Source organism: Oryza glaberrima, chromosome 8 (assembly GCF_000147395.1).
Source record: "Oryza glaberrima chromosome 8, OglaRS2, whole genome shotgun sequence".
NCBI classification, from domain to species: Eukaryota; Viridiplantae; Streptophyta; class Magnoliopsida; order Poales; family Poaceae; genus Oryza; species Oryza glaberrima.
In genome coordinates, this window is record NC_068333.1 from 17,777,834 (window position 1) to 17,792,789 (window position 14,956).

General features: G+C 45.0%; 2 protein-coding genes and 1 pseudogene across 2 annotated transcripts; 2 read left to right on the plus strand and 1 right to left on the minus strand.

Annotated features, from left to right (window-relative positions):
• Positions 1–1,896: 1,896 nt before the first annotated feature.
• LOC127783090 (uncharacterized) lies at positions 1,897–2,774 on the plus strand (the record flags this gene model as incomplete). Its single annotated transcript, XM_052310351.1, has 1 exon — positions 1,897–2,774. A coding segment is annotated over one exon (723 nt), but the record flags the coding sequence as incomplete, so codon positions are not given.
• A 3,858-nt stretch (positions 2,775–6,632) lies between these two features.
• On the plus strand, positions 6,633–8,255 carry LOC127782700 (uncharacterized; annotated as a pseudogene).
• A 429-nt stretch (positions 8,256–8,684) lies between these two features.
• On the minus strand, positions 8,685–14,178 carry LOC127781079 (mitogen-activated protein kinase kinase kinase NPK1-like). The gene is made up of 17 exons (XM_052307987.1): positions 13,500–14,178; positions 13,363–13,404; positions 13,172–13,237; positions 12,980–13,090; positions 12,812–12,892; positions 12,630–12,707; positions 12,277–12,353; positions 11,825–11,906; positions 11,654–11,754; positions 10,891–10,930; positions 10,713–10,772; positions 10,595–10,638; positions 10,388–10,520; positions 10,062–10,262; positions 9,646–9,974; positions 9,401–9,468; positions 8,685–9,307 (listed from the first exon to the last, which is right to left on the minus strand). Exons 1-17 carry the CDS (start codon positions 13,974–13,976, stop codon positions 9,228–9,230), a joined length of 2,070 nt encoding a protein of 689 aa, XP_052163947.1. The 5' UTR covers positions 13,977–14,178; the 3' UTR covers positions 8,685–9,227.
• Between the last annotated feature and the right edge of the window lie 778 nt (positions 14,179–14,956).

A 14,956-nucleotide genomic window follows, 5' to 3' on the forward strand; every position in this document is an offset into this window, starting at 1 on the left:
CCCAAAAAAATCTGTCACAAGTGAAATAGCAAAACTGTTTGTAAAAAGAAAAAAAAACAAATCCATATTGGCCCATCACTCGATTCGGTACGAATCAAAAGTGGTACTATATCATTACCGCCTCACTTTTGTCTTCTACCCAAATTAAAGCAAACCTATAGTGCTATATCATTATTGGTTTATGTCTTAATCTGACAGTAATGTAACGCTAGCAATCTATGGCTTTAGCCACTAGTCGCCTTGCCCTCAGGTTCATCAGCGCAATACCGTGCCACCGTCGTCGTATTGGCCACCCAACAAGTGAATCTAGTTGGCTGAAATAAGATTATAGGCCGTCACTACCCTCTCTTCTCATTTCCCTCCAACATGCCACAACCTATCTCTCTTGCTCTCTTCCTTTTCAACATGCACTGATCCATTTACTCTCTACACTCTTGTGCAGCATTGAATATGGTGCCCTAGGTTGAGAGCCTATTGGAGGTGAGGGAAATTGAATCTAGCAGCGGTGGCAAAGATGGAAGTGGGGGAGGGGGGTTGGGGGTAACGATGATAACATCGGCAAAGGTACCTCGCCCACAAGAGGTGCAGTTCGGTGACAATAAAGTCCAATGTCGCCAATAACCCTGGTCCTGTGGCACGTTAGTTATAACCTTAAGAAATCAACACATACCACCAAAATATAAAAATATGTGTGGTTTAGTGGGACGTCTATTTATCACTCCTAGGTAGTTAAGATTGAATCTTCTAGATGCAATGCTCGTTTCTTTTTTTTTTTCGATAGAGCAACATAGGTTTTTCTCTAAGTGGCATTGTGACCAACAGTTAAGAGAATACTTAATAACACCGCTAATTACTAAAAATAATGTTAAGAAAATAGTTTGACCGTATGTAATGAGCTAAAGGCTACTCCCTCCGTTCCTTAATATAGGGCGTGACTGTTGTAATTGCAAAGACCAATAAAACCGTTTAAATAACAATTACAGTGATTAATTCACTCCTTTCGACGTGCGACGTTTTGGTAGATATACCGTTAAATACGCTAGCATTAACCGCCATGCGGCATGCGCTCGACTTCTGTACTTTCCGCGCGAATAGCCAGCATGTATATGCATTTTTGCTCAAGCGAACATCGATTCATCAATCTTTCTCTAGCTATGGTTTGACCGTTTGAAATGCAGATGGTTAGAGTTAGACGCAACACTAATTAAACACGGAAACACCTATATGTTACACCCCACATATAGCTTTGCTAAGAATAGTGTGCTCAGTGCTAACATATGATAGCTTCATAGCTCGCGTGCTAGGTTTTTCATGCTAGTGCTGACGACGCTGGGACGTTGAACGTCATTGCTAACATGATGCTGAGATTCAGGTCCATAAGTTTTGTTTAAAGAATATATTTACAAAATATTTCGTGAGTATTGAAAAAGGGCTAGATTATCGAAAATATATGGGCATGGGCCCATGGCAACCATGGCCGAAACCGGATGGCCAACATGCAGAAGCATATGGCCTATTCACTTTGATGCTATTTTCAACTATATCATTTTTTTATAAAATTGCTAAAATTTTGGCTACATTTTGTTTGCTGCTAAATTTTAGTAAGTAAATATAAAATTTTACCAAAATTTGGCAATCATATCAAAATTTTGACAACCTTATCAAAATTTGACAATACCAAAACTTTGTTAAGATTGAAAATGGTACCCATAACCTCCTTATTTTCACCAAGGTGAGTACCACGGTCTGACTGTTTTCACCAACGCGTGGTCAGAGTCGATCGTAAGTTGAACAGTTCGTATGCCCACAGCTGTTCGTGCAAATGCTCCCGAAGAGCAAGAAGCACCTACGCTTCGAGTCCCATAGTTTCTTTGCTAACTCCTGCTCTGGTTGTCTCGTCAGGTGCTGGTTTTGATCACGGCGACGACGGTCAGGCCGCTGAACGGCGCCGACGGGTACCTCCGGTGGAAGGAGTCGATGCTCCTCCGCCTCCACATCGTCGGCGTCGCGTACGTCCTCTTCGACGATCCCCCACCGGCACCGGCGCCGGGGCCGGCCAGCGGCGAGGAGGAAAGCGCGGCGGCGGCGTCGGTGGCAGCGGCGGCGAGGAGGAAGAGGGCGCGCGACGACGCGGTGTGCCGTGGCCACATCCTCACCGCGCTCTCTGACCGCATCTTCCCGGACTACGTCCGCCACGGCACGGCCAGGGCGGCGTGGGAGGCCGTGGCGCGCACCTACGACGGCGCGGGCGCGTCGGACGTCGCGCGCAGGATGCTCGACGACCTCGAGTTCTTCGACGACGACGGCGGCGGCGGCGGCGCGCCGGCGACGCTGCTGGAGCAGATCGCGCACGCGGAGGCCCTCGCCGCCGCCATGGACAGCCCGCCGAGCGACGGCGCACTGGCCCACGCGCTGTGCAAGAAGCTCCCGCAGGAGGTGGCCATCGCGGCCATCATGCGGTCGAGCGGCGGCGGCGGCGGCGCGACCATGGGCGACGTCTGGCACGTCGCCCGCATCATGGAGGGATTCCGCGTCTGCAGGGAGGGCATGGAGGAGCTCCACGGCAAGTGCGGCAACTGCGGCGAGCCGGGACACCACGCCGGCGACTGCATGGGTTGATCGGCTCGGCAGCGAGGCGATGGCATCCGACGGCGATGTCCGTTCTTCTGGCTTTGTGATGGCTTTCGAGCATGCAGTTAGGATAATTAAGTGCTAGTAGGAATAACGCGATGCTAATCGTTTTTAGCAGTTGTAAATGTAAACTTCATCCTAATTACTCCGTGTGGTAATTATAGTTGTGAAGTTGGATGAAGTGAGTTAAGTATGGTGTACTTCCTTAGTAAAAAAAAAAAAAAAGAAAAGACAAACCCTAGTTTCTGTGACCAACGTTTTGACCGTCCGTCTTATTTAAAAAATTTATAAAAAATTTTAAAAAGACAAGTCACACATAAAATATTAATCATGTAAAAAATTTAAAAAGACAAGTCACACATAAAATATTAATCATGTTTTACCATGTAACAACAATGAAAATATGAATTATAAAAAAATTTTATATAAGACAGACAGTCAAAGTTGGACACGGAAACCCAGGGTTTGTTTTTTTTTTTTTGGACGGAGGGAGTAGTAAATGGTGACTCCGATCAGTCACATGACTCACATCGGGTCTGTGTGATGGGATGGCGTATTGTCAGGTCAGCATGACGACTGGCGGGATGTGGGTCGGCGAGTCACGGTTTACGTGGCGACCATGCAGTGACGTGTCAGTCAGGCGTTTGCGTGGATTACGGTCTTTGCATTTGCACTGAGGTGGTGTTTGGGTTGAAGAGACTCACTAAAATATAAGGGGGTGTTTGGGTGTTAAGTCTCTCTCACTAGGGACTTACTCCTTCCGTACCACAATATAAGGGATAAGGGATTTTGAGTTTTTGCTTCTAACGTTTGATCACTCATTTTATTTAATTTTTTTTTGCAAATATAAAAAATGAAAAGTTGTGCTTAAAGTATTGTAGATATAAAGTAAGTCATAAATAAAATAAATAATAATTTCAAAAAATTTTGAATAAGACGAGTGGTCAAATGTTGCAAGCAAAAACTCAAAATCCCTTATATTATGGGACAGATGGAGTATTTACTAGAGACTTATTTTTTAGAGGGACTTTTTTTTTTGAGAGGGACTACCTAAACACCTCCTAAGTTTACGCTAAAATTGAAAGTTTGATTGAAAGTGAAACGATGTGACGGAAAAGTTGAAAGTTTATGTGTGTAGGAAAGTTTTAATGTGATGGAAAAGTTAAAAGTTTAAAGAAAAAGTTGGGAACTAAATCAGGCCTAAGTCCTATAGGGACTCCCTCCCACACAAACACCACCTGAGTCATTGATGTGGCATTTAGCTCGAGCAAGGCCTAGTTTAGTTCTTAACTTTTTCTTCAAACTTTCAACTTTTTCATCACATCAAAACTTTCCTACACACAGAAACTTCCAACTTTTTCATCACATCATTCCAATTTCAATTAAACTTCCAATTTTGGCGTGAACTAAACACACCCCAAGTCGCGTCGAATATTTCACTCAATTTCTGCCTATTCCATTGCTTCACAAGGACCGCGGAGCCAAATGTTGTCACAAGTTTTTCCCAAACAAAATTTTTCACGGTCACATCGAATGTTTGGTCACATGCATAGAGTATTAAATGTAGAAAAAAATCAATTACACAGTTCGCTAGGAAATTGTGAGACGAATCTTTGAAGCCTAATTGCACTACGGTAAACATTTGCTAATAATGGATTAATTAGGCTTAATAAATTCATCTCGTAGTTTCCTGGTGGAATCTGTAATTTGTTTTGTTATTAGACTACATTTAATATTTCAAATGTGTGTCCGTATATCCGATGTGACATGTAAGGGCAAATTTTTTTGCCAATTAAACAGGCCCTTCGTGTCCCACTGTCCATACCTTCGTGTCCCGCACCACCTACTTCACCTACAAGGGAGAGAGAGGACCGGAGGAGAGACGAGGAGGAGAACAGGAAGGGAGTGGCTAGATCTGACCGGAGGAGGCCGCATTGATCGCTGCCGAGGAGCTCAACGGCGGTGGTAGCCTCCCGCGACCCTTCCTTCGGCGCTCAATCCACCCATCGATTCCGGCGAGAGTGGAGACTGGACCAAGAAAAGCAGAGACAGGAGGAAAGGCACATGCACCGCAACCCTTGTCGGAGCTCATCTCAACCGTCGGATTTGAGACCAGGGGCGAAGGTTGTCGGCATATTAGGCCCGTGCTCGCCGCCTCCTAATGAGACACGGGCGCCACCACCCGAGGCAAACTTAGCGGTGCCGTCGTCCGCGGCTTGGGCTTGGCGGCGCCATTGTACGGAGAGGTGGTACCACCCACAGCACAGCCGCTTCATTCCCCGCCCAACACGTCACTGCTTGGGCAGCCCACTTTCTCCATCGGTGGTCGGTGGGGAAAGGCAAAGGGAAGAGAGAGAGAGGAGAAGATGAAAAGTGAGAAGGAAGAGAAGGGTGGGATCCACTATAATAAGTAAGAAAGACCTTTATTTAAGACCACATGTATTGTGGAGGATGTTTCTTACACCGTTCCTGATCTAGTTGGTGGCTTTGGTTTCTCAAATACGGTACATGCACTGCTATTGCCCTTATGCGAGGAAGGAAGCTCAACTTATGCCTATACCTTGGGCAATCATGAAACCATCTATTATTTTCATATTCTTTATATTATAAAATGTAGGCAATGTATTTTTCTATTACGGTTTGGATGTTACGTATTTCTAATTTTATATTATAATAGTTGATATTTAATTGATCATGCTCTAATAGCTCTTCTCATTTCAAACGCTAATTCAAATGAGCCATTAGATTAAGTTCTAAACTATATAGGTCCAAACTATAATTTAGCAACACGTACAACATGATAATTCGTTAATGCATGATTTTTTTAATTATTAACTATTATAAATTTAGAAAATTGATTTATTTAATTTTTTAAAGAGACTTTTCTATAGAATTTTTTTTATAAAAAGTACTCCATCTGTTACATAATATGAGGATTTTAAGGATATGCGCGGTTATTAAAAATGGCTAGAATTAAATAGAGAAATATTGTGATTGGATAAGAATTGAATGTATGTGTGGAAATTTAATGGTGAAGGATTGTAATTAGTTGGGAAGAGAATATTAGAGGAAAAATTGTTATACTTTGAGACAAATTTTGAAGGCTAAAATTGTTATATTTTGAAATGAATGGAGTACTATTTAATGGTTCGGGAAACGTGTTAATGGAAAATGAGAAATATATCGTTTAGAGTTGTAGTCCGAGTTCCTATACCACGTCAGATACATCTGTCAATAATATTATCAACATGCATAGAGGTATATATTTATAAAATTGAATTTGAATAATTTTACAGTTTAGCATGAGTAGAAATTTATGATTTGGCGATGCAGAATACAGATGAAAGTTTCTTGAATTCAATTCAACATAATATTTTTTGTAAATTTAAAATCACGGAGGTGGCCTCCCATCATCTAGTGAAGCGAGAATTTTCAGAATATAACACCTAATACACACTGCTTCCAGGATTTGTCACCCAATTCACACTACTTTCAGAATACACCACTAGAGTGCGAATTTTCTTCGTTCCGTGACACTCCGTCCCCTAGCGTCAGTCCTCCGTCCTCCCGGCGCCACCGTTGTCAGTCCGCCGCCGCTCGTGCCCGCGTCAGCTCCGCCGTCGCCGGTCCGTCGCCGCCCGCGTCAGCCCCGCCGTCGCTCGTCCGTCGTCGCCCGCGTCAGCCCCGCCGTCGCTTGTCCGTCGCCGCGAGGGCCAGAGGAGAGGGGAGCAGCGGTGGAGGGCGGAGGGCGTCGAGCTCCGGCGGCGGAGGTTGAACCGGCGCCGGCTGAGCTCGGGGACGACACGAGCTAGCTCGCCAGATGCGTGCGGGAGGAGGAGCTCGCTAGTGTGGGGAGGACGAGCTCGCCGGCGTGGGGGAGGACGAGCTCACCGGCGGCCAGATTCGTGCGGGCAAACGGCGAGAGATGGATGAACTGACAACGGGCGTCTTTGGGTGGACGGAGTGTTACGGAACGAAAAAAATTAGTGGTGTATTCTGAAAGTAGTACGAATTGGGTGATAAATCCTATAAGCAGTACGTATTGGGTGTTATATTCTGAAAAATCTCCTAGTGAAGCACGTCACATTGGCATGTGATTCTTGGAAGAGAAGCCTCCTACCACCACCGATCCACATAGGTCAAGGAAGCCGCCTCCTCCCACCGCCGCCGACGAGGAAAGCCACCTCCAACCACCGCCGATCGACGGGAAGGCCGCCGCAGCGCCGCCGATATGCGAGACCTGAGGTACGTCACCGCGCCGCACCACCGTAGCTGACGACCAACTTGCTCTTTTTCTTTCGACCACCTGTTCGCAGTTGGACTGCACGCCAACTGTTTGTGAAAATGCTCACGAAAGCAAAAGGATCCCTCCTGTCCTGCCTGCCTGTCCAGGTGTTGCTGCGAGACCGCGAGCGATGATGTCGTCGCCGACTCCAGCGCCGCTGCTCCCCGTGGCCCCGCTCGACGGCGGCGGCGGGTTCCTCCGGTGGAAGGAGTCCGTGCTGCTCCGCCTCCGCACCCTCGACTTGGCCTACGTGCTGTCCGAGCACCAGCCAGAGGACGGGAGGAGTGATTCTGCCAAGAAGAAGTGGGCGCGCGATGACGAGCTCTGCCGCGGCCACATCCTCGCCACGCTCTCCGACCGCCTCCTGCCGGACTACGCGCACCACGCCACCGCCGCGGCCGCGTGGCGCGCACCTACGACATGGACGGCAAGTTGCCCAACTTGCCGCTGGACCGCTTCTTCGCATACAGGTTCGTGGACGGCGAGCCCGTCCTGGAGCAGCTCGCGCACCTGGAGGCCATGGGCGTCGCCGGCAAGCTCGATGACCGTACAATGTACGGCCTGGTGCACCAGAAGCTCCCGCCGGCTCTGGTGAAGGCCATCGCTCTCGCGTCGCCGCCTGTACCCGGACCCTCCATCCATGGACCACATCTGGGACACGGCTCGACTTGAAGAGAGGATGCGTTTGCGCGGTGAAATTCGCCGTGGCGAGCACACTCAGGACAAGGAAGACGACGACGACCAAGGAGGAGACTACCCAGATGAAGATCACCGGAGCCCGAAACGGAAGAGGCGCGATCGCGGGCCGTGCTACAACTGCGGCAAGACGGGGCACATCGCCAGGGACTGCAGAGGATGAGCTGGATCTCCTGAACTTTGCATTACCTAACTTCAGCTTATTTTGGATGTAGAAACCACAAGGGAATGCTCAAGGCTGATAGGCATGTTGGTAACTTAGTTGCTAAGGCAAATTAGGCTTATTTTGGTTGTCTAGTTAGGTTTCTCTTTGATGGCTTCTTTAGACATAGTAGTTATGGGCCATGGGAGCTATTCTTCTCTCGATTCTTAGTATGCCTCATGCTTTTGGCAAAGACATTGCAATTGCATGTTGGTCACGCTGTTGCAACCTTGTGTTCTGGGAATCTGGGAAGATGCTGGGTGCATGGAAGATATACTTTTGTTCAGTGATCTAGTTCGTCAGTTTGCAGATACCGTTGGTCCTGCATTTTTTACATTCGGCATTCCAGATCGAATTGTGAAGCAGATCCTAGTTCTTCAGTTTTCTCAATGATCTACTTCTTCAGTTTGCAGATACTGTAGGTCCTGCATTATTCTTCAGTTTTCTCAATGATCTATGTCTTCAGTTTGCAGATACCGTTAGCCTTGCATTTTTCTCATTATGCATTCCAGATCGAAGTGTGAAGCGATGAAGCTGTCATGTTGCATCCTATGGCTGTTGGTTGCATGATGCATCTTCATTCTTCATAGTGGTAATATGTGCAAGCAAATGAATAATTAGTGGCAATTTCTTGTAGATGCGATGCCCAACGATGTGTTGTGGATAATGAACTCTGTAGCAGCTAATGAAAAACAATAGCATTAGGACCTTTCATTGTTTGGATAATCTCCACTTAAATCTCATACTGCGGTAACTTCATGTACAGTTTCGCCTAGTTTGGAAGTGTAGCATCGCTTGTCAGCTGTTTCAAATAAATGCAACAGTATGATGAATACAATGCGTGTTGTTATTGTTGGGGGGGAAAAAATCAATTGCAGCATACTGTTATGTAGGTTGAGCGAAATATAAAACCCCCACAAATTTGAGTCAAGAACTGCAAAACGCATACTACATTCTCGATGATAACACACTCAGCATTACATTGCTTATTACATGCTCGCAAACGGCAAGCTCTTGGAGTATCTTTCTTACAAAAACAACGAAAAGAAAGGAAAAAAAATAAAAGTACAACAATTCCTTCTGCGCATAAGCCATCCTGCCACACTTGGAGGGCTCCCAAAATCGCCAAGGCATCGTTAACATAAAGCTGCATATTGTAGGCGGAACAGCCACCAAACTGTTCCCCTGGGGGCAAATCGTGACAGCCTGACTTCAAATCCAAATGCCCACCTGGAATAGCCTTCATATCAGACTCAAATGAGCACCAAAAGGATTTGGCAGCTATGAAAATTTTTGTTAGGTCACACGAGTGGCGAGGCAGTGCCCTGTACTGGTATGGCCACCAATCGCTGACATTGTACAGTTGTAGTCAAGTCACCATTAGTCCTGCCGGATGACAATTCTCGTTTCCATTCAGTAGACGCGATCCCGTTTCCTGGTCATGCCTCGGCTCTTTGGTGATGGCGCTTTACCGAAGCTACCCAACCTCATCACTATTGGAGTTCACAAATGGAATGAGCAAGATAAGCATCTGTAAGTCACTGATAATTCATGTTAATATTGAGAGGAAAATGCTTTTCATTTACCTCTCCCGATCTCAAGTTCTTGGTCTAACTCTTCTTTCCACTTCTTCTGTCTTTCAGAAAAGCTAATGCTGAAAAAAAAATAACGGGTAAATAACTCACATGAGTGAAAACAACATAATTAAATTGACCAAAAGGTGAGCACTTTTGCAAGAGAATAAGTGAATTCAGTCTTTTGTAGCATAACTGTAAAGTGATAGCTGTCTCATGTATAATTTCATATCCAAAGCAATCTACTCCAAACAAACCTGGGATTTTCTTGAATATCGTGGACCTTGTCCTCAAACTTATTGAGTTGAGGCGAAGCAATTTCTCTTAAAATTCGACCATTCTCCACACCGCTTCTTGAGAAACGCCTAGTGCAGCTCTTTGGACTGGCACTCTTCAGAACATCGCTGGTTGGTCCTACTGCTGCAACTCCCTCCATCTGAATTGGAGGTGATCTTCCTTGAAGGGGCAATTGCAAATCAGTAATGTTGTCTACTTGGCAAGTTTCACCAACTCCTTGAGAAAGTCCAGCATTTACTGTGTTGTAGAACTCATACAAAGGTGTCTGTAGTTTCTTTAGATCTATGGCCTGTTAAGTGCAAAAGTAAACAATAGTAGATTAAGAACAACTGGACATGCAGCAGAAGGGATTGCTGCCTCAAAGCATGAAAAATACCTTTTCATCCAGAAATTCCTTTATTTTTGATTCTGTGAGTTCATCATCCTCTTCACAGCCTCCCTCACATGGGAAAGTAAAATCATTTTCAGACATGTTATTTTCAACATGTTTGGCTAATCCTCCGAATTCCCTTGATTGACTAGATCTTTGTTCTGGGCTTTCCCAGTCATCAAATGGTTCAGACATAGGGTTGAAGCTCTGGAAATGACATTACGTAACTATAAGTATACCATGTAGGAATACAAAATACGCATTTCTTATGTGACTTGTGTACGAACTAAAACATAAGGCTAAAGTAGTCAGGACTAGGTACGGATACTTACCGATCCAATCATTACCACGTCATTGTCAGCAAACTGACACATGTCATCACTGCTGTGCCCATCCCATATTGGTCTCACGTCTGATGACTTATAGGAATTCAAGTTACTTGGGTTGCCAGAATGATTCAAGCCCCTACAAGTTGAAGAATTTGTTCAATCAAACTGAAGATGAACGATCTGCCTGGCTCAAGATTGCAAGGTACTTACAGGTCACCAGTTAGCATATCGTATGCCGGAAGCTCAGAGGTTTCCTGTGAGTACATCATTTTGTAAGAGTAACATTTTGGGATAAATAGACAAGTAAAAGGATTTATTGTAATCCAACCTTGTGTGCTGCATGATTAACCTGGTGAAGATCTTCCAATCCTCCTGTAACAAATGGGTGCTGGAAAAAAAATGTTTTAAGGTATTACTCTTCACAAAGTACATAACATATCCTTACAGCAAGAGGACTTCCCCAACAGCTAAAATGCCGAGAGAGAGAAAGAGAGAGTTTATTATACCAGCAATAAGTCTGATGCAGTAGATCTCAGTTCTGGTTCCCTGAAAGGAGTAACAAAATGCTGAAGGCAATGAAGTAACATTTACTAATTATAATATCCAAATGCAGGAAAATGTGCCATTTGAAGCTTGATTCTCATCATTTCTATATAAACTTTACATATGATAATTGCACAACAAATGCCACTGAATTGCAGCTGTTAATTGGAAACGCATACACAAAACTACACAGACAAAAATCACGCAGTGTGAAGAAGATAGGAATCAGGCAAACAGCACAAGTTACACATACAAATCTAGAATTCGTTACTCTTATTATGTAATCAGGTAATAACAATGGAAAGAAATGAAACTATTCATACTGAAATACATGGAGCACAAAGTTGTACATAAACATGGCTCACTGGAAGTAGGCTACCACAAGAATATATAAAGCTATCGCGCTGTTAGGATGCATGTAATGCAGTTCATTATCAGATGGATGCCACCTTCAATTTTCAAAACTTCGAATACAGAGAGAGTGATTTATTTCCACATATGTAATTCTAGGTATGACTCACAGCGCATAAGAGCGCTCAATGTTTAACAACAGCTATGCAAAAAAACTGAGTTAGCACAACCAAACTATTTCTCAGTTTCTCTTACTAGATTGTCTGAATCGATTTTTCCACTTCTTTGTGGTGAAAATTCTAAACTTTTATAGGTCCCATTGTCAATTTTGCTGCAATAATCAACATCTATTCAAAAGTGTGATTGTAGTCATACTTCTGTAAGCATTTTAACAGAAAATCCTTGGCTTCTGGGGAAAGATGCTCTGGTATCGGTGGATGTGACTTTGTTGTCCCAACATAATACAGAAGAGAAACCTGAAATAGTGATTGTCAAGAATAAGCAATGCTTATAAGTTTCTTGGTAAATGCTGATGCCAAAATTTACCTCTTGAATTTCCTGATTCCATGGAGTTTTCCCAGTTGCCATTTCAATTACAGTGCATCCGACACTCCAGATATCAGCTGAACTGCAAAGATAGTTAGATGACAAGGATTAATTCAAGAAACAAAACCATCATACAGTTTCTGGATATGGTATTGAACAGCAAGCTTGGTGAAATTTTTTCACCAATGAAAAGGCAACAATAAATGGGGCATTGGGACCAGAAAAGATAATAAGCTAATTGTACCATCCCTTTTTTTTCATAGGATTTTTTTTTTGTCCTTTAAGATATTTTTCACAAAATAAGTCATTTGGTGGCATGATTAGCCAAAACATTAGTTCACAGATATTCTTATTCTTAAAGAAATAAGAGAGCCAGAGGACCACAAGCATCACTAAGGATTGAGCAACGAGCAGTTAACTATAACGATGAGATAAAGAGCTTGTCCACTTACAAGTCATGCCCACTCCCAACAATTACTTCTGGGGCCATCCAATATGGTGTCCCTTTCATTGTCTTGGCAGTGGTCACCTGAAAAGGTAATAGCGTGTGAAAGAAAAATATAAAGTAACAGTAGGGATGATCCCGCATTTAAAACACACAAGAAGCAACAGAACCCTGTCCTATGCAGTGATGAAGTAAGTTCCAGTCTTCTACCTTTTCACTTTTAAGTGAAACACTAGCATTCTATGGATAAAAGGAAATGCAAGATAAACCTGGCATCTATAAAGTTAACTTTAGAGCTAAGCTAATACATAGTTGAACAAATGATCAAACGAAATTAAAACAATTAGTTCATCTACTCACCAACTTCTCCACTTGCTTAGATGCCCCAAAGTCTGCTAACTTAATGCATCCTTTATTATCAACAAGTATATTTGCTCCCTGAATATTGAAAAAAAAAACAGTAATGCCACATTAGAAATATATAACCCACACAACAAAAGGGTTCAAGGCAACAAAATTCGAAATTCGAATACTCTTCATGCCTTTATGTCCCTGTGTATGATTCCATTGCGATGTAAATACTCCAGGCCATGCAAAATCTGTTTAGTGTATTTCCTGATGACCTGATAAATAATGCATTCAATCAACACGATTCTTTTGTGATTAACCAAACTACCGAAGACAGGATGAACATAACAGTTAGTACTTACAGCCTCAGGGAATGATCCCAGCCTCCCAAGGAGTGACTGGATCGATCCTCCTGGCACAAACTCCAGCAGAATATTTAACGAGTTCTCCTCCCGCACCGTTCCAATATATCGCTGCTCAAAGCACACCAGATAGATCAAACACCACCACCGAATTGAAGAACAAAACATATGTGGTTATTTAGCATTACTCACAACAATGTTGGGGTGTGAGAGGTTCTTGAGTAGCTTCACTTCGTCCTCAAGCTCCCTTATGTGTCCCTAACAAAAAAAAAATCCAATTACAAACACTTAGAGCTTAGAGGAGGTTAAAGAAGACTATTTCAATGGCACAATTGGTCAGGAAAATAAAGATAGTAAACAAGTAATTGAGCAAAACCACTCACTTGGGCCTTCTCCCTCGTTGCGTTGCTGCTCCCGATCAAAACCTGCAACCAGAAAGAGCAGAAGGGTGATGAAACCAGACCAAATCGGCCGTCGCTGGAAACTTGAAGCATCAGCATCTTGGAAGAGGCCTCCTGACCTGCTTTACGGCGAGGAGCTCGCCGGAATCAAGATCCATGCCGAGGAAGACCGACCCGAACGCGCCGCTCCCGAGGAGATCGCCCTTCCGCCACCGGATCGGCGGGTTCTCCTCCTCTCCTCCGACTCCACCCGCACCGTCTCCCCCTTGGGACACCACCGCAGCCGCCGCCGCAGGCTGTGGCGACAGCGACTTCGTTGGCGCGGGGGGCGGCGAAGGCGGCGGGGGAAGGAGGCGGCGGCGCGGGGGCGAGGGGCTCTTGGAGGCCACCATCCCGAGCAGCCCCATCCCCCTGGACTTGCGGAGGCACGTGCTGATCCGCCCCCTGAACCCCCCACCGCCGGAAGCCGAGGCGGGCTCGTCGAGGGTGGCGGCCGCGGCGCTGCCCCCGGGGCGGAAGGAGATGGAGCGGCGCACCGAGTCGAACAGCTCCTGGAACCCCCCGCCGCCTCCGACAGCGGCGTCGTCCCGCCGCATCGCCGGTGGTAGTAGAGCCCCCTCGCGCGCGCGCGGTCGGTGGGATGGTCGTCGTCGGCGGCGGCGGCGGCGGCGAGGAGGAGGGCGAGGGTTTGGATGCGCGATTTTGAGCGGATCGAGTTGGGGAATTGGGGAATTTTTTTTGGTCGAGCGGCGGTGGATGCGCGGTTTTGAAAATGGTCGGGGGATGGCGGTGGAGCGGGACGGAATTGCCCCTCTCGACCGTTGGGGAGAGGAGAGCACGGGATTTGGGAGGAGGGAAGTGGTGGTGTGGTTCGAGTGTTCCACGCTTGATTTGGGCCGGATGGGCTCCGCGTCAGCCTAAAAGTCAATTTGGAATTTGTTTATTTATTTAATTCAAAGGCATAATTCAAACGTATATACCATATTTTATGAGTATCTTCGGAATAAATCTATAACTTACACCTGGGTGAGCAGTTACATCACAGAAAACCTAACCAGTTAAGTTACATTCACTTCACGTCAATTTGAAATTATAGATGCTTAGGGATGATTTGGTCAAAATTTCAAAAAACCACCCCACTAGTCCTCCTCAAACCAAACACTCCTAAAAAATGAGTTTGCGTTTATCTCGTCTCTTTAGCCAAATACATGCCGGAAGTACAAGCTTGTGGTCAATTCTAGCTTACATATTTACTACCATCATAATCATGACAGAAATACAAATAAATCGACCAAGAGATATCACCGACATATGCTAGTTCATCTAGATTATAGTTTTGCACCTAATGTAGACTCGACACTATGAGAAATATACATTCAATAGAATGTTGTGGGTAAATGGGCATCCATGAGTTGGCAAATATGCATGGTATAATTCGTGAAGGGATGTAAGGTGGGACCCACTTGTGTGGTAGCAATTGGTAGAATCCACCATTGATCCTATAGATGGGCATACCTATTTTAAATGAGATTTGCTTCGATCCAATAAAAAAATCTCGAGGTACCGGTACCTCACG